The sequence below is a fragment of the Sorex fumeus genome, unplaced genomic scaffold (assembly GCF_029834395.1).
Source record: "Sorex fumeus unplaced genomic scaffold, SorFum_2.1 ptg000024l, whole genome shotgun sequence".
Taxonomy (NCBI): Eukaryota; Metazoa; Chordata; class Mammalia; order Eulipotyphla; family Soricidae; genus Sorex; species Sorex fumeus.
Window position 1 is genome coordinate 16,742,528 of NW_026606081.1, and position 26,903 is coordinate 16,769,430.

The 26,903-nt window shown below is 45.7% G+C and overlaps 1 protein-coding gene across 1 annotated transcript in view; it reads right to left on the reverse strand.

Annotated features, from left to right (window-relative positions):
- Positions 1–26,903, reverse strand: part of GSTCD (glutathione S-transferase C-terminal domain containing) — a 153,894-nt gene that overhangs the window by 46,048 nt on the left and 80,943 nt on the right. Inside the window, exons 2-5 of the mRNA XM_056113806.1 lie at positions 22,107–22,547; positions 20,986–21,405; positions 17,119–17,379; positions 14,375–14,468 (exon numbers count right to left, since the gene is read on the reverse strand). Of these exons, the coding sequence (XP_055969781.1) occupies positions 14,375–14,468; positions 17,119–17,379; positions 20,986–21,405; positions 22,107–22,547 (1,216 nt within the window). The remainder of the gene's footprint in view (positions 1–14,374; positions 14,469–17,118; positions 17,380–20,985; positions 21,406–22,106; positions 22,548–26,903) is intronic.

Here is a 26,903-nt window from a genome sequence, read left to right on the forward strand (position 1 = left end):
GTATTTCAGATGTGGTATTTTAATTTTTCTTTTTTTTAATGCAAAGTACCCCCCCCCCCCCCCCGTGGTCCTATTACTAAGGTTAAGCTAAGACAGCAAAAAAAGTGGCATGCTTTTTTTCTTGGTACAAATGCCCTTTTTGTTCACTTCTGTCAGAATCATACCATGGAGGTGAAAGCTCAAACGCCAAGTGCAGTCCAGTCTCCTCAGTCCCAAGGCTGAACACTGCCTCTTTGGGTTCCTACAATATTTCCTTCTTTCTAAAAATACATATGCCACATTCAAGTCACTGAGCTTCCTGCTGGAGGATTTAAATAATTCAAGTGATGGAATCCAGCAGTGCTCCTACTTTAGACAGTGCCCTTCAACCCTTCTACACTCGCCAACTGGCATCTGTCCTGTGAGTCAGCCCAAGGGTCTACAGGCCTGTCCAGGAACCCAACCGGGCCCACAGCGGCTTCCAGTCTCACCACACCCGTGGGCTACTCTGGAGAACCCTGATTTAAGATGCTTTTGAATTTCCTGACCTTGATCAATGTTGCCGGCAGGGTTCTGAGTACTGCAAACATCATCTCCCTAAAGCCCTGCAACCACCCTGAAGTCATGAGCAGGTGCAGAAAGCGAGAGGCAGAGGAGACCCGCAGCCTGTCTTGAGAGTGCCCGAGAAGGACCGAGCTGAGCTTCCTGACTCTAAGCTAGACGGGACATGTTTCCTGGATAGCCCAGTGGAGGAAATGGCCCCATTCGGAGCACTGTGTGCATTAGAGAGCCACAGGCATCCCAAGGCAGAAAGGCCTCTGGACCGTCTGAGCTCAGCGCGAGAGCCCGACTGGAGAAAAACACTCCACACCAGCACTGAGGCAGCAGCGTCAGACACTGCAGCTTCCAAGGGAGACAAACAACTTCTGGCACACAGAAGGGCCCCAGGCCCACTGACGGGAATGAACGTTAGAAACTAAACACGCGCATCAGCCAGGAAGGCAAAATAGATGCAAAATATGAGGATTCGAGCTTCCCTCTGGTGTGAGATGCATGTACTGTTGGTCAGTTCAGTGTCCTAGCCCTAAAAAAGTAACCAGGCATAAAAATGTGTCAATACATTTTTGTTTTAACATTATCCAGCAGGCTATTAATGAACGGCAACCTAGAAAACTCCATCACATTTCAAAAAAGCTACTAATGTTCATTTTTTTTCACTGCAAACAGATTCGATTTTATCTGTTACATACTCATGAACAGGACTGATCCAAACTCAGTTTTAGGATGGGCAGGGGAAGAAGGGAAGGGAGAGCAGGGGAGTGAGGATGCAGTTATCACCCTCTAAGACATACTCAGCACACTAGCTATGGGGTACTCAAAGATGAGCCAATACAACTCCCTCCTGCATGACACCCACACCCGACCAAGAGTCTTTACAGCTATAAGAAGCAGATTGCTCATTCTGTCAAGCAAACAGCTCTCAGGAAGGCGCTAACATGGGGAAATGCTAAAATAGGAGATACTCAGTTTAGTGTCAGAGAAAATAGAGAGGACAGTGATGGAGAGGAGCCGAAGAGGTAATACAACAGGTAGGGCACTTGCCTGGCACCTGCCTTGCCCAGCTTTGGTCCCTGGCACAGTCCCTGGCTCAGCACAGGCACCTGCACCCAGCATGATCATCCCTGGATGCAAAGACAGGAGGAGCCCAGGTTGCAGGGAGGGAGGAGGGGAGGAGCAGCTCCATGGCTGCTCTGCGGGCCTGATTTCCCCGGGGCCAGGGATCCGGGTCAGGTCCCTTGTAGCCAGCCTGGGCCCTCCCCCCACCCCTAGCCTCGTCCCTGTGCCCATGCCCTTGTGCCCATGCCCTGCCTCTGAGACCCCTCCAGCTTCAGATTCGGATCCATCTTCTAGGAGACTAAATCAAAATGGACTTTTAAACAGTTTTTTTCCTTCTGCAAAATACACACCAGAGATGGTGTATATAAACAAAATCTGCTTTTATAATCATAAGTTACATATCCTGATTATCAATAGTAGAAAATAAACAAAAAACCCTAACCAGTCATGCAACCAAATGCATGAAAAAACGATCAAATTCACACAGCAAAGATAGTAACTTATCAAGGAAAAAAAAAGAATTTGTGAAGGCACAATGGCCAAACAGGACCTAATTTAAGGATCAGGAAGGAGCAACTCAAAATAAAAATCTGGTAAAACAGGAGACAGAGCTGACGGGGCTGTCAGGAATAGAAACTGCACCTTGCAAGCACGGACCCACGCACTGTGGGCCAGGGCACGCGATTCACCTGCACAGCAGAGCCATGAGGAAGGGTTGCTCCCCTCAGCAGAAGACACGGACACCTGTCAGAGCCCAGGCTGAGGATGGTTTCTGGAGAGTGTCTGTCCTTCCGGCATGAGCGGACAGCTGACAGCATCAGGTGGATTTCTAAAATAATTGGCTAGGTTGGGAGTCAGCTCCAGCCATGAGAGTAAATTTTACTTAACGAACTAAAGGAGGCATTTACAAGACCACGGCAGCCTCACAGTGTCAGAAGCCTTGCGTACAAGAAAACCATTCTATTTTTCTGGTAAAAATCAAAGCTATTTCCCCTTATTATAAAGTTCGTAAAAAATTAAACAGTAGGCCCATCATAGCTAAGATCCTAATTACGGGAAAATTTCATACAACAGAATGGTGAGACCTATCTTTTAAAACCATAATAACCCTTACTATATAAAAATGCAAATTTAAGAATCTAAAAACTATTGTACTCCTTTCTATCAAAACACAAGGTTTTTTTTTTTTAATTTGTGAAAAAATATGTTTTTAGCTTTAGGGAAAAAGGAGAATTCTTTTAGGAAAAAGAAATCTCTATCTCCCTCACCCCTGTCCCCTGCCATGACTCCACTTCCCTCACCCCTGTCCCCTGCTGGGACTCTGTCTCCCTCACCCCTGTACCCTGTCTGACTCCACCCTCACTATCTCAGCTCGGGGCTTCCTTTGCTTCCTCGCTGTCTCTGAGCTTTTTATCCCTCCACAGTCTCAGCAATTTTGCCAGAACATGAACAAACCATTTGCAAAAGAGAGTATGCTGGCAATCCACACACACGTGAGAAATAGACTCAGTGTCCCGATAATACAGGGATAAGCCATGGAAAACCAGTCACTATTACTCACCAATTAAATTGGCAATAAATCAGTTTTTTTTTTATGACACTATTCTAACGTATACAGGCGTTACAAAGAGCCAAAAGGTGTCTGTGGATACTCGTCCACGGGCAAGCTGAGCCATAAATCTCTTCACGCGTCTGGTTCATTAACCCACCTTCTGAGTATGATCCCTTAAAGCAGTAATTAGAATAATGGGCTGGAGGGATAGCACAGCAGTAGGGGGTTTGCCTTGCGAGCAGCCAGTCCGGCCGAGCTGGGTTCGATTCCTCCGCCCCTCTCAGAGAGCCCGGCAAGCTACCCGTGACGTATTCAATATGCCAAACACAGTAACAAATCTCAAAATGGAGATGTTACTGGGCCCGCTTGAGCAAATCGATGAACAACAGGAGAACAGTGACAGTGACAGAGACAATTAGAATAATACAGGAGAAAAGGCGTGTGTGGGCACAGTCATGGCAGAGTCAGTTATAACAGCAACCTCCATGCAGCCTCCACGTTAGATAAAACTGGCTCAATAAATCACTGCACATGATTCAACGAGAACAGGAGAGAGGGAGGTTCTCCAAAAGCCTGGAGCTCTTTCCGTGAGTACCAGAGGCACCAGGGATATTTACAACAGTAAGTCATTTGAGGGGCAGCATAAATAAAACAGAATGAAATAAGAAAAGCCAGCTGAGCCTCAGGCTCAGGCCAGGTGCGTGTTCGCAGGGTCTGGCGTCTGTGCAGGGGCAGAGCTGACGTCTGTGCCCTGCTCCTGGTAGAAGCCTGGGCGGCAGGGGGACAGAATGCCCCTCCACCTGCTCCTGGGTGGCCCATGCAGACCCTCCTCGGCTCCCGCTGGGACCCCAAGCAGAGAGAGGAGCACGGCCTCCCTGCAAGTCTCCGGGATGCCACCAACCAGCTTCCCAACTACGGCTCTTCCACTAACACCCGATGCTGACTAGCTTGGGGAAACACTGATTCCCAAAAGCAAGCAGCAGATAAAGTGACCAAAACAGTCTCTCTCCAATATACAAGGAAACCAAGATGCTGGTGGAATGGAGGTAAGGTTCCTCTCTGCATCTCTCCTCAGGAACTCTGGCTTACGGGGGCCAACACACCGGGCTTACCAAGCTCCTGCATTCCTCACTTGGGTTGTCTCAAGTCCTGGAGGACTCGGGGTGCCCTGAGAGAAGGCCCGGTCTCCTGGTCACCGGCCCTGGGCAGTCAGTCCTGCACAGCTCTGCAAAGGGGCTTGGGACACTGAGAGCTTGGGCCCACAAGCTGGACACCGGCTGCTCCTCTCTTGGCAACGCAAAAGCAAAACTAAACAAAACAAGTCAACAAAAAACCTCTGATAAAACACAATAGTTACATTCTTAGTGATTTATTAGAAACACGCATCAGTGTTCTCTTTGAGAGAACATGGGTCAAATAAGTATTTACAAATCCTTTAAAATGAGAGATTTCCAAGTGTTGGCAGTACCCCATAATTTGAGTTAGTGTTTTTTTTTTTTTTACTATTTAGCAGGTCCTAGAAACCATTTTAAGATGAATAAAAGAAGGACTGAGTGTGTGGTTCAGTGATAAAGTACAATCCTTACATACACATAAAGCTCAATCCCCACCATGCTTCAAAAATAAATGAGAAAGGGGACAAGCAGAATGGAAAATGGCACACAACAGCAGAGTATGCAGGTGAGAATCGCCACCTCAGGGACTAGAGTAACAACACAGCAGGTAAGGCCTTGCATGCAGCCAACCCTGGTTTGATTCTTGGCACCCCATATGGTCCCCTGAGCACTGCCAGGAGTGATCCCCTGGGCGCAGACACAAGAGTATGACCGAGCACTACCAGGAATGGCCCCAAACCCAAATCCAAACCCAAACCCAACAAACAGAAGTTTGATCTATGTTCTGGGCTGGAGAGATAGGACAGTGGGCAAGGCAAGAGCCTACCAGGGTCTAGTCTCCAGCACCCCTTACTCCCCGACTAATCAGACTCCCCGAGTAATCCCAGAGGGAAGAGTCAGGATTAGCCCCTGAGAATGATCGGGTGTGGCCCTGAAACAATAAATAAACAAATAAGATTTGTAAGATACACCCTTGTTTCAACTAGGAGGACATAAGTGATGGCCAGTGTACATGAATGGGCACGTGAAGGACAAAGCACCCCTCGAGGGAAGCGGGGCCTAAACATTTTGCGAGGGAGCTTGCTAGCTCACCCTTGCCTAAGATCTGAAAAGATCACAAAACATCTGTATTCTCTCCGGAAATAATTTAAAGCAAAATATCTGGTTTTATTGCCTGGCAAAGTAAATTATTATTAGCAGAACCAATGAAATAACCCATATGTGGATTTTTCTTCTCAAGAAATTCCTAAGAATAAGGCCTGACCCCCACTGCACAGATCCAGGGCTTTACAAGCAGTAATAGTGAAGGGCAAATGAGATCTGTGATTGGTTCCTAATCACCCCACATCTTTCTGTGAAACTACTATAGCCACTCACAGATGAACAGACTGTTCACAGTTCAATTGAAATTATCAGTTAGGAAGATGTACCATAGTATAAATTAATTGTGCAAGATCACATTTAGCACATCTGAGTTAGAAGCATAACAGTGATATAAAAAATTTAAATATATTATGATTCTACTTTTTAATACCAATAGCATTTTATTTCTCTATAAAACTTGTTCTGCGTTTTCAATTGCTCACCAATACACATCTAAGTGAAAACGCGCCTGGGGGAGTGAGAGTCCTGCACGTTACACTTTGATGTGATTTTCTATTCTGTTCTTTTTATATTTCTAGCATTTTTAATCACTTCTAGGAAAAAAAATGATTGTGTTTTTCTGGGGGGGGGGCACATGTGGGCTGGGGCAGGGGCTCCTCCCAGCAAAGCTCAGGCGCCCTGGGCCACACCCACGGACACTCTTCCAAGTGTCCCGCGGGGCCACAGAGCTGGGGACTCCAAAGCGACACCCAGTGACGAGGTCCAGCATGGGGACGCCCGTGTGTGGGGTGCTGGGACGGAACCAGGTCAATGCGGCCCCCAGACCACACATATGCCCTGCTCAGCTGCCGTGGACCCCAGGCCCCAGGGAAGCAGGGGCCCGACCACCTGCAGGGCCAATAATGTGTCTGAGCAGACTCTACAGGTCACTTCCTGCAAATGATGGAGGCAAAGCTAGGTGGGGAGAGGAATCAAACTATTACAGAATCTATTTGTGACTAAAGAATTAAAGCAGCATAAAAACCCTGGGAAAGTCTGAGATGGGGAAAAATGTGGTCAGAAAACGCAAAAGGAGCTGAGGTTTGATCCTGAGCTTCCACACGATGCACACTCGGGGCATTCCAGACAGCTAACAGCCCATGGGCGAGGTCTGTGGCTGCCCCTTGGGTGCTGCATGACCTGATCGATGCTTGAACGAGGAGGACACGAGCGTCCCCTGACTCTCCCGCTCGTACACACAGAGGGGTGCATGGTGACACGCTGCCCCGCGGGTCCAGCTCCAGAGACTGTGCTTAATTCTGAATTAACCTGACGCAAATCCTGCTTCCAAGTTTTTCAAGCTGCGGGGCCTTGGGTCAATCACCTGATTTCTCTCCGCCTCAGGTTCTTTGCCTGTAGATGAGGAGTGCTGCAAACCTACACAGCACTGGGCTGTCACCAGGGGAGATTTACTGTTAAGACGGCATTCTGCACACAGATTTTAGAAAGACAGGGAGGCCGAGAGCTTGGCCAGCAGAGAAGCGGGTGTGTTAAATGACGTTGACCCAGATTCAATCCCCGGCACTGCACAGGGTTCCCTGAGCTCAGAGCCAGGAACAAGCCCAGAGCATGGCTGGGCCTTCTTCCCGTTCCACACTTCCAACCCCAAGAGAGACATGTCAGTTGAGAAGAAAAATGGTCAACGCTGAAGTTCTTTGCTGCGGCTGCTTAGGGCCAGGGCAGGTGGCTTCCAGGAGCATGTGGAGCTGGAGACCCAGCAAAGAAGTGACGCTCCCAGGGGAAGACACCAACCCCAGCGCCATCCCGACAGCTTCCTCCCAACACGTTTGAACAGATAAGCAATGGGCTGCGGTACCCACTCCCTACCCTGGCACTGCTGATGTCCACAGAATGGAAAATTGATTGAGACATCTTCAGTGACACAGGTGTTCCTTCTGGAAGTTCCTTTATTAAGAGAACAAGGTGAAAATCCAAAGGAAGAACTAATGTTGCTACTGATGAACCAGAATTCTTCCTCAGGAAGAGTACTGAAACTATAAAAGATATTTCGAAATCAAAAGAAAACAGCAATCACCCTCTCCCAGAATAGCAAAAAAGAGACTCTGGTGTGAAGGACCCTGAGGGACCCTGAGGCGACCTGCAAACCCAGCCCCAGGGAGCTGCCTCAGCTGACCCTCCTGCCCTCCAGCCCTCATCTAATCCACCTAGTTCAATAGTTTCCCTTTCCCTGAAATAAAGTTACATTCTTCTTCAATCCATCCAAACTGGCTGTTTCAGGGCCAGAGCCCAGCCCAGGTCAAGGTCAGAGCCCGTCCGTTGCCACCTTTCATGGCCAACTGCCACCCCTGTTCCAACTCAGGGCCCCTTAACCACCCCAAAAAACCATGGTTCTAAATGCAATGCAATGGGCAAAACCTGACTGGCAGAGTCAAAATATCATAGAAGATGGGGAATTTTTAAAAATTAATGCTTTCAATTTGTTTTCTGGGGTCGGAGAGATAGTACAGCAGGTCAGGCACATGCCGTGCAGTCAACCCAAGTTCGCTTCCTGGCACCCCATATGGTCCCAAGCCCGGGGAGGCATCAGCCCTGAGTGCAGCAGAGCCAGGAGGAAGAACAACCATGTGTGGCCCAAAGAGCAAAAATGAAAGACATTTTAAAAATGTTTTTCTTTTTAAAAAAGGAAAGACTATTAAAAAAAAAGAAAAGAAGAGGAGTGCAGGAGAGGGCAGGGTAGGGCAAGGCAGGGGAGGGGCGGCGGGGAGCATCAATACATTCATTCAAACCAATGAGAAATTGATAAGACACAGATATGAAGGAAAATGAGTGGAAATACCAAAGCGCGATGTAGAGTAACACAAGTGACACGAGTCATCTCCTTTCACCTATAAACTCACCCCCACCCCCACCCCTCTAAGTCTGAGGAACTAAAGACAGTGAGGGTGCAGTGAAGCAGAGAGGCGTCGAGAGCAGGCGGACCCTTTCCGGATACCGCATTAGCAGTGTGTGGAGAGCAACACACATTCACATTCTGAGACAATCATCTTGCTTCTGAGAAATCACTCAAAGACAAGAAGAAGTCATATTCAGGGTGTTTTTGTTGTAGTGTGATAGATAGTCAAAAACAAATTTATAACAACTGCAGATACCTAAACGAAATATAGTTAAGTCCGTGTGGTGAAACACTAATACTTTAGCAGAACCATCAAAATAAGAAGCTTTATTCAGGAGTGACTGTTGTGTCTCAGATGTTCGTAACTACTCCTCTAAAAGCTACTCAACGTGAAGCAGCTGAATCCCTAAATAGTGTGACATTAAATGACAAGCCTAATAAACGTACGAAGAAAAATGCTTAGAGAGCCAATGAAAGTACTGAGAAAGCCAGAATAAAGTTCTGCGAATTAGTTTATTACTTCCTAACCAAAGAAAACGTTGCCTTTAGACTGACGTGGTCCTCCATGCAAGCTATCTGAGAAAGGAGAGATAGGCGGGGCAAGGAGACTGTTTCGGTGAGAAATCAATCGCGTTTGCTGTTCTCAGCAAGATCTTTCATCTGGAGCAAGCTCTGTGATCAAGGGCTTCCGAAATGCCAGGGAGCTGGAAGGGCTCATTTCCCACCCTACCTCCAGGAAATTACACATGCACCCGACAACTGGGAATTACTTGGTAGAATACAACCAAACGGCATCAACGCAAAATGAATAAAGCAAGAAACAGCTGAAAATGTCAAAGTAATCAGATTGCCAGATTGCCAGATTGGTTTGGAGGCCAGACCCAGTGGGCTGGGGGCTATCCCCAGAATAGTGCTCAGGAGCCCCAAGGTGCCGGGATGGACGTGCTGGTGTCCAGGATACAGAGTTCACACTTCACCCCTGTGATTCATCTCCCTGGCCCCGAAATGCTGCTTCTACTTAAAAAAAAAATTCAACGGCAGCTTCATTCATAACCATCAAAAGCTGGAAGCAAACATGATGCTCTTCCTGGATGGTAGGAAAGTGAGCTTGAGACATTTCAGGAAAGGAATGAACAAGTGATGAGAAGTGGCCAGAGCCGGGAGACAGCCCTTGAAGAGGCCCAGGCCGAGCCCCCAGCAACCATGTGTTGGCAGGTAGGCTGAGACCCTTGCCTAGACTCAGTGACAGCTGAGGTGTGACTCAGTCACACCCAGTCATGCACAGGGGTTACTCCTGGCTCTGCACTCAGGAATTACTCCCGGAGGTACTTGGGGGACCATATAGGGATGCTGGGAATCGGAACTGGGTCGGCCACATGCAAGGCAAACACTCTCCCCACTGTGCTATCACTCCAACACCCCATCATTTTTCAGAGCACCTGATCAAGGGTGGATGAGAATTCAGCACTGAATGGACACAGGAGTGTGTGCCTAAGAACGCTGCTGGTGACTGGCTGCTGTTTCACTCCAAAGACACTTAGCGAAGGTGCTTGCTTAGAAGCACAGTGAGTTATTATCAACGTCTTTTTGGTCAGATCAGTTAATGATTCAGATCTAATTAATTAACCCGACAATGGTTTACTTTTAAATGTGAACCAGCTAGATCAGATGTGTGCAGACAGACGTGACCGAAACACAAATTTTCTAGGTAATTTCCTTAAATCTTTCCTTCGGCAACTTGGCTTTTCTTTCCTCTTCTGCTTTTGCTCTACACAATGGAGTACTATGTAGCTGTTAGAAAAGATGAAGTCATGAAATTTACATACAAGTGGTACTACATGGAAAGTATCATGCTAAGCGAAATGAGTCAGAAAGAGAGGGATAAACATAAAAAGATTACATTCATCTGGGGAACATAAAGTAACAAAATAGAAGATTAATACCCAAGAATAGCTGAGATTAGTACCAGGAGGTTTACTCCATGGCTTGGAAGCCAGCCACACATGCTAGGGAAAAGGGCAACTCAGAAAGGGAAGGGAGCACCAAATAGATGGTGTTGGAAGGATACTCCCAGGATGGGAGAAGCAGGCCAAAAGTAGACTATAGACCAAACATGATTGCCACTCAGTGCCTTTTGTGGACCACAATGCCCAAAAGGAGAGAGAGGACAAAAGGGAATGCCCTGCCACAGAGGCAGGGTGGGTTGGGGGGGATGGGGGGGGTGGGAGGGATACTGGGATCCGTGGTGGTGAAAAATGGGCACTGGTGGAGGGATGGGTATTTATTTGATCATTGTATAATTCAAACCCAAGCACAAAAATTTGTAAGTCTACAACTGTACCTCATGGTGTTTCACCAATAAAAATTAAAAAAAAAACAACCTCAGTGTGTGGCTGGAGAGACAGTAGAGCAGGTAAAGCACTGGTCGTGCACAGGCTGGCCCGGGTTTGAGCCCCGGAACCCCAGGTGGTCCCTTGTCCTGCAAAGGGGATCCCTGAAAGAAAAGAGCCAGGAGTATCTGCTGGACACTGCTGGCTGTGGCCCCCAAACCAAAAATTAAAAAAATTAAGTGTGACTATGTCTCCAAAAGACATGGAAAGATCCAGTGAGTAAGGTTTCTTTGCAGAGAGACAGACTCCCTCTCACCCGTCCTTACAGTTTCCGGGCACTCTACCACAAGGACACTCTCCTTTCTACACTAGCAGCAATCAGTAAGATGAAGCGTACGACAAGCTGCCTCTAACACAAGGAGCTCCTGAAAACTGATTTCACTGCAGTTTAACAAATGACCATCTACTCACATGCATCACACACAAAGCACCTAATTTTTTCTCCAGAAAGTGCACAAGTCATATACCATTACATGAAAACCTTTATAATAACAATTACTGATTCTAACTCAAAACTAATCACTTTCCACAAGCATAATCTATACCTGGAAACATTATCCTGTTGGAACTGGAGTGATAGCACAACGGGTAGGGCGTTTGCCTTGCATGCAGCTGACCCGGGTTTCATTCCCAGCATCTCAAATGGTCCCCTGAGCACCGCCAGGAGTAATTCCTGAGTGCAGAGTCATGAGGAACCCCTTGCATCGCTGGGTGCGACCCAAAAAGCAAAAACAAAACAAAAGAGACTAAAAACATTATCCTATTGATTACTACAACAACTCATGTATGTCACTTAGCTAAGACTATTTTCTACTTATGGTCAGACTCCTGCCCGCTGGTTGAAGATCCTTTACAATTCTATTTCTGAGATTTACTCAAACACGGCAGCACCCGGGATCCACTATCGTCGAGAGCTACAACGGTGCTATTTCCTTGCTTAGGTTTCTCTCCAGTGCGAGCTGGCCCTAATTTAGTAAAAATGATGAATGGGTTTCAGTGCTGAGAGGAGTTGGTTCAAAGCACGAAAATAGTTCATTGTGTAGGCAAGCTGATTTTAATCATGACTGTCTGGAGCAGAACAGAAAGTGCCAATTTAAACTGAAATGAGCAATACTAATTAGTTTCCATTACCAAAAAATAATAAAGAACTACATCACGGTTTTCCTCTGTCTCCTTAAGTGTAGTTATAAAATTGTACTTACAGTTTTTCTTCAAACTTAGCAATACTGGGAGTTGTTAAGACTAAAAACTGAGTTATTTAGTGTTAGATATTCAAAAGTGCTCTGAAAGGCAATTCAAGAGCTAAGTTATATGAGGAAAAAGAATCCTGCAGATGGACAGGACAGAATTAATAGAGTTGGGTTTGCGTGGGTTAGGAACAGAAGCTTGTTTCCAGGGCTTTCAGAGACACCACATATAGCCTGCAGGGAACTAACTGCAAGGTCAGGGATTCTCCTGTGTCTCCTTTAGAGTAACAGGAAAGCCTTGGACTAAATAATTTATTGCTGAAATCTTTGTTTTAGAGGTGTATCTGTTTTCTTCCTTGCTTTGGGCCAATTTGATAGTTTTTCTCCACTTAAAATGGGTCCTTACTGAAAATTCAACCATTAATAATTAACGTAACATTTCTGCAAATTTTCATCCAAATATGACATTCTAAAACATATCACAGTCTGTTATTATAGTGCCTGCCAGCCATGATCAGTAGGAAAGCCTCAAAGAAGTCAGAGCGAGAGAAGGCTGAGGAGCAGTCATCTCTCGAGCTGGGACACAGCTCCAGGTGAGTGTGTGGGTGAGGGACCCCCGGAGGAGAAGAGACCCAGAACAGGCCATTACACAAAGAGGGCCTGAGTTCGAACTGCCCCCCTGCCAGCCCCATCAACACACACTGAAGAGACAGAACTCCTGTAGGATAACATCGGTATGTCCTGTCTCCCTTGACAGAGGGAGCTTGGATTTACTGGGTTGCACCCATTCACAGTGCTCCCAAGGCACTCCCATTCCTGTGTTTATCTGTGACCACCCATCAGAGGCGGCGAGAGAGAGCAACGGGGCTTCATATTTATATACACAGACTCTCACTTGCCACTGCTTCTCAAAGGGATGTCACAGCATGTCAATCCTGCATCGCAACCTTTGGAAGCTATTTACTCTTGAAACATTTTAATCTTTACCATTCACTCTAGAATGGGTAAGTTGAGGTTTCTTAGAGTGAATGCATAAATATTCCCAAATAAACCACAGTAAGTTTCAAATGGGTCCAGTAGTGAATAAATTATCTAGCAGAGTCAGGAAAAGATCTAAACGTGCTTGACTGTTCAATAATTCCTGTTTGTTCACCTGTATACAGGGAGGAGAAATTTCAAATAATTCTTAACAATATACATATGACCTAATTGAAAAAAACTGTAGCGGCTGGAGCAATAGCACAGCAGGTAGAGGGTTTGCCTTGCACACGGTCAACCCGGGTTCGATTCCCAGCATCCCATATGGTCCTTTGAGCACTGCCAGGGGTAATTCCTGAGTGCAGAGCCAGGAGTAACCCGTGTGCATAGCCAGGTGTGACCCAAAAATAGAAAAACAAACAAACAAACAAACAAACAAAACAAAAAAAGAAAAAAACTGTAGATAACTAATTTTTAACACTTCATTCATTATTTCTCATCACAGACTTTTGTTTGAAAAGGTGATACTAAGAGGATTCTATGTAATCCACACTAGACAAAATGGCAATTATAACTCCCTTGGTAATTTGTCACCATTAAGTTTTGCTTGCCAATATTTAAAAAGAAGGTCTAAAAATAAGGTCTCTGAGCTAACCTAGGGTAGAACAAAGCATAACAGAAAACTGAGAATGAGAAAAAAATCTACTTCCAAGGGAAAAGAGATTTTGCTTTTTATTTTTAGTCACACACCATAATTAAGCATGCTTAAGAGGGGCGGGGGCCTTGCATGCTCCTGAGAAGACTGAGGGTGGAGAGGAGGGAAAGACCCCCTATGCTTCCTGAGCACCGAGTGCCTGGGCGCTGCCATGAAGGACCCAAACTCACCCCTGCAAACACAGACCAAACATGATTTCAGACAGTCAAAAATAAAATAAAAAGTAGACACCTAACTAGAAAAATGTTTTCAAATCAATTTTATTTAACTGTGGGGAAATGGTTATGAATTAGTTATCAGATGGCACAGGATATTTTGAAAATTTAAATTAGGAGTGCTAATGAGTGGGAATTATTTAGGATGCCATCGTGATTATTTGAGTTTTTTTTTTTTAGATTTAATAAAGTATGACATGTCTGGGATGTGCTTCAAATATTTCAGCAATGTTGGGCCAGAGCGATCCTATAGCGGGAGGGCACTTGCCCTGCACGCACAGACCCAGGCTCAATCCCAGACATCTCCTGTGGGTCCCTTGAGCACTGCCAGGAGAGATTATTGAGTGCAGAGCCAGGAGGAACCCCTGCACATCACTGGGTGTGGCCCAAACCACCTCCCCTCAAAAAAAATCTCAGCAATGAAAGAAAAAATAGATGAAGCAAATGTAGGAAAAGGGAAGAAACACTAATCCCGAGTGAGGCATATATTTCATTTTGAAAGTTTCAGTACAAAGTTAACGTGTAATCAGAATATTAGATAAAGCCAAATACAAAATTAAAAAGAACTGGGAGATGGAACTGCAGAGGAAATCCGACTGAGTCAAAGCTAAGGACGAGCAAACCCTCACCTTCCTTTGGGCTCGCGGCGGCAGGAAGAGAATCCCAATCAAGGGTCCACGTGGGGCAAGGGTGCGGAGCAAACATCACTTCAATGCCTTTTTCCTAGAAAAGGAAGTAAGTTCTTTCCGAATCACTAAATTCATAAAATCCCGCAATGTTCTAGAAGTCCACATGTCTATTTCCAAAACTAGGAAGGCACAGACACAGTAATAGGCAGATGGACGTCAAACCCCTGAGTCACATTAGAAACACGGCATGTGGAGCCAGAGAGTGTCCAGAGGCCCAGGTCCTTGCCTGGAATGCGGCCAAATCGAGTGTGATCCCAGCACCACCCAGCAATTCCCTGACCACTGAGCACAGAGACAGGAGGAAGCCTGAAGCACTGCTGGACATGGCCCCAAACCGAAAGACGAAACACCCAAATGTGATAGGTGGCATCTTTTGACAGAAGTTACTTGATTATTTTTCATACTGAAATAGTCCAAAGTAATGCTATTCTTATCTGAAATTGCATAGAAAGGAAAAAAGCTCCCTAGAATTACACTGAGCATCAAAGAGGAAAGTCTCTTGAGGATAAACATTTTATCACAAACAATCCACTGTAGCACTGTAGCACTGTCTTCCTGTTGTTCATCGATTTGCTCGAGCGTGCACCAGTAACGTCTCCATTGTGAGACTTGTTACTGTTTTTGGCATATCGAATATGCCACGGGGAGGAGCTTGCCAGGCTCTGCCGTGTGGGCGGGATACTCTGGGTAGCTTGCCAGGCTCTCCAAGAGGGACGGAGGAATCAAATCTGGGTCGGCCACGTGCTAGGCAAACGCCCTAAATCCACATGAAGATAAATCCCTACTTACTCTGCACACACCCTTCGAGCTCTGTCTTTCGGGGATGTTGGGGGTGGGGGAGTGCTGAGAGCTACTGCTGATGCTCAGCATCTCCTACTCCGGCTGTTTTCGGGGGTCACTCAATGGACCATGCAGTGCCAGGTACCAAACTGGATTCAGTCACATGCAAAGCAAGTGCATTCCCCAGACACCCCTCGAGCCCTCACGGTCCATCTCTGCATAGGAAAAGGAGCTCGGCCTACGAGGTTCTACTCAAAAAGTCTCAACCCGAATGATCATTCACACCAATTTTTTGGGAGGAGGGTGGTGCTGGTGGCGGGTCCTCCAGGGATACATCCCAAAGTGCCCAGAGTCAAGCTCAGTAGCTTTCTAGCCAGCCCTTCTGCTTAGAACACTTCTTCCAAATCTTTAATTGATTCAGGTTTAATGAATTTATTCATCCATGTCTTGACCTCAGAAAAGGAATGTATATTCTGATTACCGTACAGAAAAATCACCCCAACTGCTGCCACCTCCCACCCACCTGCTCACATTATTACTGACATAGAACTTATTCCCTGATACATTACCTACTCATGTTCCCTCTTTATTTTCCCTCCACCAGAATTTAAGATCCCTAAAGGAAACCTAAATGTACTTTTTATATAACCAACATTCAGAAAATTCCTGATGATCAATAGGCACATGCACTTATTGATATTTTACTAACTGAATAAATTTAAAGCCACTAGAGCTAAGGAAAATTTTGGAGGCAAGATTGTATGGAAAGAAACAAAAGGCAGGGAAAAAAAAGTGAGACGTATTTCTCTAAGAAACTCTCCTATTTTATAACTCCACTAAGGACCAATTTCTTCATGTAATTGACACAACCTGACAAGAAATGAGACATATGGCTCACATAATATATTAATTTGATAAAAACAGTCTTTTAAAATGTTAATGGAAAAATTCACTAGTAAGTAACGAAAACAATGCCCTGCTGAACATTTATTTCATCTTTTACTATTATCAAGCTAGAATTAAATTAAAATGGAAAGTTTACCCTTTTTAAGATCTGAACTTTACATCTTTAAAAAACTGAGTGGGGGGGACCTGGAGCGATAGAACAGTGGGTAGGGCATTTGCCTTGCACACGGCTGACCCAGGTTCGATTGCCAGCATCCCATATGGTCCCCTGAGCACTGCCAGGAGTAATTCCTGAGTGCAGAGCCAGGAGTAACCCCTGTGCATTGCCATGTGTGACCCAAAAAAGAAAAAAAAGAAAAACAACTGGGTGAGGGGGCTGGAGCTATAGTACAGCCGGTAGGGTGTTTGCCTTGCACACGGCCAACCACCCAGGTTTGATTCCCAGCATCCCATATGGTCCCCGGAGCACTGCCAAGAATAATCCCTGTGCATCACTGGGTGTGACGCCCTCCCCCACCCCCACCGAAAGGGCCGCATCTACTCATTATAATAAGCTTCAAAACTTTAAAAAAAATAAATTAAAAAAAATGAAAAACTGGGTAAAATGTCCCAGTCATCTTTTGTCCAACCTAAGAGTTACACTAAGATGTCACAGAAAAACCTAAATGTCTGTTATTCTAAAGTTCTGAGCTGTGAAGTGACTTACTGAAGACCAGTGCTAGTGAGCTAAATGCTGGGAATCCAGGCCATCAGATGCTGTCCCCTGGGAGCTCCCCAGTCCCAGCCGCTGAGAAATCCCTGTGTCCTCTTGAAGGACTCGGTTTCAGGGTTAAGACTGCTTTGCCAAGTACCACGTGGGCAAGGTGCTCCTGAGCACTGTATGGTATTGCTCCAATAACAAAAAAAAAACAACAACAAAAGTTGACAAATGCCTACAAGCTCAGTAGATTGCAATGTCCCATGAAAAATCTGAACCCAAATTGTGCATATTCACATACCCTTAACTTTGTCATCGTTGGTCTCGGCCCGCCTATAAACGGAGGCTCACTTTGCTCCTCTGGTTCCTCTGCACCCAGGGTCTCCACAAACTCGGGGTGCTGCTCCTGTGCAGAGGACAGCGACTCCGGCAAGTGGAGGAAATGGATCCCGCACTGAGAAGCTGCTGTTTTCACGCGTGGCACCTCCTGAACCCGCTGGTACCATGCAGTCAGCAGTGGGAATTCCACCAGCTTCTCAGAAAGCTTCTTACAGATGGTGACCTAGGCGGGAGCAACACACATTAGGGATAACAGGACACATGACTATATAGTTTTTGCTTGCCGACAAATAGCAACAGTGAGATGACTTCACACTCTGTATAACTCGTGTATTTTAAGTGCAGGTTCAAACAGTAAGCCTGGCCCCCCGGCCCTGAAGAACAAGCACTACCTGCACCTGCTAAACTGGCTTGGACAAAGGATGGTAACACTATCATTCTCTGCAGCATCTGCTTTGCAGAGACATAAATTTGTCATAACATTTTTTGGAAAGAACAAGCTGAAACACACAAATCTCTTCGTTCCTTCTTGCCTCTGGCTTCTGAGCAGATAGCAGAGCTTGAAGACCTATTATAATTTATGCTTTCGGGGGAAGCACTCAAAAAAACTATCAGTGTTCATTCAGGATGCCAAACGATCTGATGCTTTTGAGTTCTCATCGTATCTGTCCTGAAAACCATGTCCTGATTCTTAGAAAACAGGACGGGGTCAGGACAGAGGGAAAGCTCAATAGCCAAGCGCAGGCTTGCGGGCTTGCAGTTCTCAGAGCACCCCGAGCACAAAGCTGGGAGTAGCCCCAAGCGCCACCAGGTGTGGACTCAAAATCAAAGAAAGAAGAAACAGATGTTCTAACCTTTCTACCCATCAAAAGTTTCTCCAGCGAAGGGACAGGGGTGTAGATCTGAGCACTGCTCCAACCTTCCCTGCACTCTGGAATGCAATCAAGTCTCTCCCTTTTGGGAAAAGCTTGGCGGGACGGTATTGGGGGTTCTGGGGTGCTCATGGGGCAGCGGACCTATCTTCAGCATCAACCTTGGGTAGCTGGCCCCAGAATGCAGCTCCCGAGCCTGTAGACCACCGTGAAGAGTGCCTCTGTAACTGTTCAATCTGCTCCTGGCTCAGCTGTGTACAGCATGGCTGACAGTTCTGGATCAATTCTCCTTTCCCAGAATTTCATGTAAGTGGAATCACAAACATGATTTGTGATTTGCTACACTCAAAATGGTATTTTTTTATCATTATGCAGCGCTTAAATTAAGATTTTTACTCTTCAAACTAGAAAGAGCTAAACTATTGCTCCTGATATAGATGCAGTTTTGCTTCTCATGATCAGACGACTTCTCCTGGCATTCCCACCAAACCTCAGTTTTGTTTTGTTTTTTAACCTCAGTTTTTTTTAAAAGACTGTTCTTGCTTATCAAGACACTGAATGCTGTTTCCATGGGAACACTTATAATGTTACAACCATTTTATGACATGATTATGAACAGATAAGTAAAAAGGTCAAACCACAGATAATCTCTACAAAAATATCTAGCAATAATTATAGCCTAAGGAGCTCGAAAAAAACAGAAAAATTAACACACATGAACAATTTATTTTAACTGGACTTTCAAGGTTAAGTAAGCACAAGAAATTGTTTATATGGACAGGCTTTATATCTAACTTCTTATATGCGGAAATATTCAAAATACTACCATACAAATACACTCTTTGAATCAATAAGCAAGAAAATGTCATCAAAGAACATCCCCCAGTGAGCATTTTTCAAACTACTGTATATGATCAAAGGCTATAAAATTAATGTTTTTTTAATGAAAAAAAAACCTACTAAAATATTAAGCATGTACATAACCTGCTATAGAAAACAAAATATTTCACAATGTCTTTTCAGCAATTCTGATTGTTTGGGGGGAAATTCTAAACAATAATGGTACATCTCTTGTTGAAATAATGAATGTAATCAATGTAGAGAAGAGTTAAGTAGAAATCATCTGCCTCACAGACATTTGGAGGGGTGGGGGGGTATACTGGGGTTCTTGGTGGTGAAAAATGAGTACTGGTGAAGGGAAAGGTGTTTGATCATTGTATGACCAAGACTTAAACCTGAAAGCTTAGTAACTTTTCCCACAAGTGATTCAAAAAATAAATATAAAAAGAAAAAAATAAATAAAAAAATTAAGGTGGAGTTCATGCCCAATTCAATCAGCTAATCAGTGGCTGAATAAATAGCAGTACTCCTACAAAAAAAATATTAAGCATGTAGAGAAAGATGGTTTACTTTTTAAGTACTTATAAACATACTATAAAGATATTTACGTGAACCCTGGGATGCTCACCATCCCTGAGTCTCTTCCTGTTTGTCCCCAACACTGTGCCTGGTCTTCTTCCTCCCCCAGGTCAGTCATTATTCGAACTCAGGACTTGGCTTTGCCCACATACGCGCTCCAGGCGTCCTCTAGGACCCTGGGACGCTCACCATCCCTGAGCCTCCTCCTGATCCTGCAGCCGCAGGTAATTTACTCATACCTAGAAATCTCATGTAACATCTCAGTCTCCATACCTTCACACCAACATAAAAATATTTACTTGTACGTTGATGACTTATAAAATGCATGATTTATTGTGAGCGTTAAAAAGTCTGAAAATCATCTAAATGACATTCTGAGATGTCAAAAGTTTCACCAAATTTTCACCCAAAAATTTTAATTGCCCAGGAATAGATTATATACTACGCAAATAAAGGTTAAACCAAAGTAAATAATTAAGAAATGTTCTCATTTTCTCCGTTTCTCAAGTCCTCTTAGTAGCAATCTTTTATTATTTATTACATGCACATAGCATCTTTTCTTCCTTTGGAAACTAAGTTGTGACTAGGTAACTATATAATTCATATTTAATGAGTCAATAGATGTGTCACTTTGATCCAATTTTCTTTAAATTAGACATGAACATAGTAAACTAAAGAAATCATGAAGAAGACCAACAGTATTTCATGACAGGTATCAGTGACCCCTCTGTGAACTGAGTTAATAAAGAAGAGAGTCAGGAACAAGAACATTGTTAATCATTTGTCTAGAAAAGAGAATCAATGTTTCTCCCCACCCCACTCCAGAGATAACAGAATATGAATACATGTGACATTTAACATCAATGCGGGGTGGGGAGGAAAACACAGTCCCAGGTGCCATCTGCCTCTCCCTGAACCCAAAGCTGGTTAGGCAGAAAATCATGAGCAGTGGCCCCCTCCCCAAAATCCAGAATATCTAGGGAGCTGGGCTGAGAGCGTAAGTGGTAGAACTAGAGCAAACGCCCGGCAGGTAGGAGTGTGATCCCTGGAGCCCAGAGGATCCCAGGTGCCCAGAGCACTGTCAGGCACCCCCCCCCCCCCCCCCCGCCCCCATCTCTCACACGCGGGTAATGCCCATCAGGTGCAGCTAGGATGGGGTGGGGGGTACTCTACGAAAGTAGAAACAAATCATTAGTGTATCTAAACCATTGTTACATCTTTCTTTTTCACCCCATTTCACTGTCAAGTTATTCTGACTATTAATGTTTTGTTTTAGCATTTTAACCCTGGGCCCTCTAATATGAGAAGGGAATCATATTTGAAACAATTTGAAACTAAATGATCATAAGAGTTGCTAACACTGTCCTAAATTGAGCGAGGCTTCCTCCTTGTTGGCCTTTCTCCAGCTCTCTATGTGGGGACGCTGTCCCCGTGCCTCACAGGTGGGCACTTGTCCCTCGCACAGTTGGGGGCTCGGTGCTCCCAACCACTGCCTGCAGATAAGAGGAGGGGCGGGGCTCGGGAAGGGCTGGCCTTACCAGGAAGAGGTGGACACAAGGCAGGAGCACGATGTCGGCCAGCGTGAAGTACAGGCCCTCGGCGAACACGTGCTCCAGCGGGGGCAGCTCCGAGGCCCGGGCCTTGCGGACGTGGGGCGGCTCCCTCCTGGCAGCGGCCGGCTCCTCCTGCACCCCCAGCTTGGAGAAGGCCACCTGCAGCTCCAGGTTGGGGGCCGCGCCGGGGTGCTGGGGCTGGGCGGGACAGGGGCCCTCGGCCTGCTGCTGCTTCAGCTTCTGCCGCCGCAGCTTGTCGTCGTTGTGCACCCGCACTGGCTCCCTCAGCTTCCGCTCCAGCTGCTGCAGCTCGGTGGGGATGCTCAGGGGCTGTGGGGACCCCTGCAGGAAACTCTCAATGGCCAGGGGGACGGTGAGCTCACAGAGTCGCGTCCACTGGCTGACCTGCAACACAAAACCCGCCCTGAAAGGGGTTCTGGGTGGGTGGGGGGGGTGGGGAAAGACAGCGGCTTCCCTGGGGTCTGCAGGCCAGCCGTCCCTGGGAAGGAGCGGGCAGGCCACCGCAGCCACTTCGGGACACGGGCAGTGGTTATCTAAAAATGCAGGCTCTGTTCCTGACCCGGGTCCCAAGGGGCTTTCCTCCTTCCCGGAACTTTCTAGGGCAGCACCCAACCCCTAGGACAGCAGCTTTCCAAAGGCTATTAACAGCCTTTAACAACTCTCAAAGTAACTAAGACAAAAAGCCATCCTCCAGAACATATTTCCAAAGCTCACAGATTTTATCTTCAATGTTACATTCAACACTACACTGAAATGCTGGCTGAGACAAAAGGCTAGTTTGATGTCTCCACACAGCTCAAATAAAAGTCCCTGGGAAGGTGACCAGGAAGGTGACCGCTCCTCACAGCTTTATGAAACAGAAAGAGACCCCTACCTGGGGCTGGAGCGATAGCACAGCTGGTAGGGCATTTGTCTTGCATGCGGCCGACCAGGGTTTGATTCCCAGCATCCCATATGGTCCCCTGAGCACCACGAGGAGTAATTCCTGAGTGCAAAGCCAGGAGTAACCCCTGTGCATCACAGAATTAAGGAAGGAAGGAAGGAAGGAAGGAAGGAAGGAAGGAAGGAAGGAGCCCCAGACTCACTTCAGCACATGCTTTCAGGCAGGTCTTCTTGAAGCCCAGAAGCTCCAGGATCTCCTTCCTTGAGGGGTCCATGTCGTAGGACGTTTGGATTATGTGTCTTAGCACAACAGCAAGTCCAGCTCTACAGAAATTGTCAGGTTTTTCCACCACTGCAGGCAAACGGCAGTTCTGGACTATGGGGGGCAGCTCGTGCCGTGAGATGACATGGGTTTGAACACCCTGGGCCAGGGGACTTTTGGGCCGTGAAAGGTCCTCACTGTCTTCGGTGAGAACCAAGTAAACCTTAAAGACTTTGCAGTCACAGTAGGCCAAGAGGAACAAGCTCACGGCTGTGTGCAGTGGGAAGACGCAGCCCTCGGACTGGTGGGAGAAGCTGAGGTAGAGGCACTCTGCGGGAGGATGCTTCCTGATGCCTTTCATCTTCTCCTTGCATGGGGGCATCTGAGAAGCAGGGAAGAAACACACTGAGACATGGGGCTCTGATACGTTAACTTAGAAGCTGAGAGAAGGGAGTCTTTCTAAAACTTATGCTAGTATTTGTAAGAGATTAGACTCTACAAAATGTGTTCCTGGTCTCCATAGAATTTCCCCCCCAAAAGTCCTTCTGGGTCAGGGAGCAGTAGTGGGATTAGGTTGCTGCTATGGCTCCCAGCACCCCAGAGGGGGTGTAGATGCGGAGGCCTCATGCGGCATGAGGCCATCCCTGGAGACTCCCTGAGTGCTGTGATGGCCCCAGCACAGAAACAACGGCCACCAGTTGGCTGAGAATCACTGGGAGTGACCGCCAGGGTCCCAAGCCCTGGAAAAGAAAAATTCCAGGGAGGCAGTTGAAGGCAGAGCACACACTGCGTGAGCACACACCTGCAACCTGCCACACCAGGAGCCACAGACCACGGATCTCCAAAAGTGGCCAATAGAGAAAACCAGAAAAGACAAGTATTTCTGCCTGATTGGTTAATGACTGCCAGGGAGCCCCTAAAAGGAGCATTCAGTCATCTGCACAACGGAGAGACAAGAACACGAGATGCCCAGGATGGAAACTTGCTAGCCGAGAACACTGAGAGCCTGTGAAAGTGTGACGACCCCCAGTACCTGTGTCCGCTGCCTCCTGCCTGCCCTGCATGACCTCATTCCTGCCAGACCAAAGGGGTTCCCCACCATGGACTGAATCGCCCCCCAACTGAAGAGACTGAGGCTTAAGCTACCTTACACATGCAAAATATCAAGCTTCTTCTCCCTAGCCCCTAAACCCGACTTTCCTGCATCCTCTGCCCAGCTAACAGCACTTCAGAGGCCCAGGAGGAGAACCCCCCCCCCCCCCGGTCTCCCCCCATATTCCACCACCAATGCCCCCAGCGCCTGCTTGGGTTCCATTGCAGTGTCTCCAAGCACCTGGCCGTGCACAGCATCGCCATGGTTACCTCTGTGAATCAAGAACCAGTCCTGCCAGCTACAGAAGCGTCCTCCCAAGCCTGCTGCCCTCCCCGCTCCATTCTGGTCTGTTCTCAACACAACAGCGAGGATGGTTCTGTCAAAAATGAAGCTCTCATCACTCACGAGTCTGCTTGAACCTTCCACCCCTCAGAGAAAAGGCCAAGTTCCTCCAGCAGCCAACACAGCTCTAGAACGGACTCCTCCACGAGGTTCCTAACCCAGCCAACAGATTCCTCTTCCCTGAATGTCTGCTCATATTCCCGCCCTGGGCCTTGATGTGTCCTGCCCAGAACCCCTTCAACATTTTCAGACATTTCCTCAAATATCCATCTTCCAAGGCTACTGGATTCAAGTTTCAAACTCTAAGCCCCACCCCCCTTGGAAAGGTGTGCTTTGTTCATGTTCCACCTAAGGGCCTGTTACAGGTATGTACATTTTTTTTTAAATTTTTATTTTTATTTTATTTTATTTTTTTTCCCTTTATTTTATTTTAAAGTTGTAGATTTACAATTTTTTGTGATTTGGTTTCAATTATACAATGATCAGATACCCATCCCTCCACCAGTGCCCATTTTCCACCACCATGGATAATATCCCTCCCACCCCCATCCCCCCATCCCCCCTGTCTCTGTGGCAGGGCAATCCCCTGTGTTCTCTCTCTCCTTTTGGGTGTTGTGGTCTGCAAAAGAGGCATTGAGTGGCAAACATGTTCAGTCCATAGTCTACTTTCGACATGCATCTCCCCTCCTGGGAGGATCCTCCAAACATCCTTTATTTGGTGCTCCCTTCTCTATCTGAACTGCCCTTTCCTCTAGGATACCCGGCTGGCCTCTAAGTTATGGAGTAATCCTCCTGGTGCTGATCTCAGCTATTCTTGGGTATTAATCTCATACTTTGTTACTTTATATCCCCCAGATGAATGCAATCTTTCTATGTCTATCCCTCTCTTTCTGACTCATTTCGCTTAGCATGATACTTTCCATATTGTACCACTTGTATGTAAAGTTCATGACTTCATCTTTTCTAAGAGCTACATAGTACTCCATTGTGTAGATGTACCAAAGTTTCTTTAACCAGTCGTCTGTTCTTGGGCATTCAGGTTTCTTCCAGTTTCTGGCTATTGTAAAGAGTGCTGCAATGAACAAACAAGTGCAGATGTCACTTCGACTATACATTTTTGTCTCTCTGGGATATATTCCCAGGAGTGGTATTGCTGGGTCAAATGGGATCTCAATTTCTAATTTTTTGAGAATCGTCCATCCTGTTTTCCAGAAGGGCTGAACCAGTGGACATTCCCACCAACAGTGAAGGAGTGTCCCTTTCTCGCCACATCCACGCCAGCATCGGTTGCTTTTGTTCTTTTGAATGTGGGCCAGTCTCTGAGGTGTGAGATGGTATCTCATTGTGGTTTTGATCTGCATCTCCCTGATGATTAATGATGTAGAGCATTTTCTCATGTGCTTTTTTGCCATTCGGATTTCTTCTTTGAGAAAGTTTCTGTTCATTTCATTGCCCCATTTTTGGATGGGGTTGGATGTTTTCTTCTTGTGGAGTTTAACCAGTATTTTGTATATCCTGGATATCAACCCCTTGTCAGATGTGTATTCGGTGAATATCCTTTCCCATTCTGTAGACTGTCTTTGTATTTTGGTCAGTGTTTCTTTGGAGGTGCAGAAGCTTCTTAGTTTAAGATAGTCCCATTTATCTATCTCTGTTTTCACTTGCTCGGCCAGTGGCGTGGCATCTTTGAAGATACCATTAGCTTCAATGTCATGGAGGGTTTTGCCAACTTTATCTTCAATGTACCTTATGGTTTCTGGTCTGATGTTGAGGTCTTTAATCCATTTTGATCTTACTTTTGTACATGGTGTTAGGCAGAGTTCTGAGCCTATTTTTTTGCATGTAGCCGTCCAGTGATGCCAACACAATTTATTAAAGAGGCTTTCCTTACTCCACTTCACATTACTTGCACCTTTATCAAAGATTAGATGAGCATATGATTGAGGAGAGATGTCAGTGTATTCAACCCTGTTCCATTGGTCTGCAGTTCTGCCTTTGTTCCAGTACCATGCTGTTTTAATTATTACTGCTTTGTAGTACAGTTTGAAGTTCAGGAGGTTGATTCCTCCCATTTTCTTTTTCCCAAGAATTGCTTTAGCTATTCGTGGGGGCTTTTTGTTCCATATAAATTTCAAGAGTGTTTGCTCCATTTCTTTGAAGAATGTCATGGGTATCCTTATAGGGATTGCATTGAATTTATACAATGCTTTCGGTAGTATTGCCATTTTGACAATGTTAAGTCTCCCGACCCATGAGCAGGGGATATCTTTCCATTTCCTCATGTCCTCTTTTATTTCCTGAAGTAGCGTTTTGTAGTTTTCTTTGTACAGGTCCTTTACTTCCTTAGTTAAGCTGATTCCTAGGTACTTGATTTTCTGGGGCACAATTGTGAATGGGATTGTTTTTTTCATGTTGCTTTCTTCTCTCTCACTGTTTGCGTATAGGAAAGCCATGGACTTTTGGGTATTGATTTTATAACCTGCAACTTTACTATACGAGTCTATTGTTTCTAGGAGTTTTTTGGTGGAAGTTATTGGGTTCTCTAAGAAGAGTATCATATCATCTGCGAATAGTGAGAGCTTGATTTCTTCCTTTCCTACCTGAATGCCCTTAATATCTTTTTCAACAGGTATGTACATATTATCACGAAGCTCTTATTGAATAGATTTATCAGAAACACACAGGCTTTGCTTATTTTACAGATGCAACAATACACAATTATTGGGGGGTGGTGGTGGGCATTTTCAAATCACATTCCTTAACACATGTGTCTGTTATTAAAAATTTAAATTGATATAAAAATTTTTCTAGGGGGAATTTCATTTCATTTTATTTTTTATTAAAAAAATTTTTAATAGTGAGACATCATGAGGTACAGTTGCAGACTTACAAATTTTTGTGCTTGGGTTTCAATTATGCAATGATCAAATACCCATCCCTCCACCAGTGCCCATTTCCCACCACCACAGATCCCAGTATCCCTCCCACCCCCATCCCCCCTAGGGGGAATTTTAATCCATAAATCATAGCACCAAACTTGACGCTAGATGGCACACTTGAAGAGGCATTCACCATGGAAGCAGTAACAGGGTGCTAGGGTACTTATGGTTGAAGAGTAAAAAACCATTGAAAACTACACATGCAACCCAGGCGCATATTTGAACTACCAGTGTGCCCAGAATTTTATAAAATCTTCAATGTTCCAAAATTCCTTTGATATTCTAAATTCTTTTACTATTCTAACAATTTTAAATCAAAGGTCACTTTTTAATGCTTCTTGCTCACTTTTTAGTGAACTTCTAT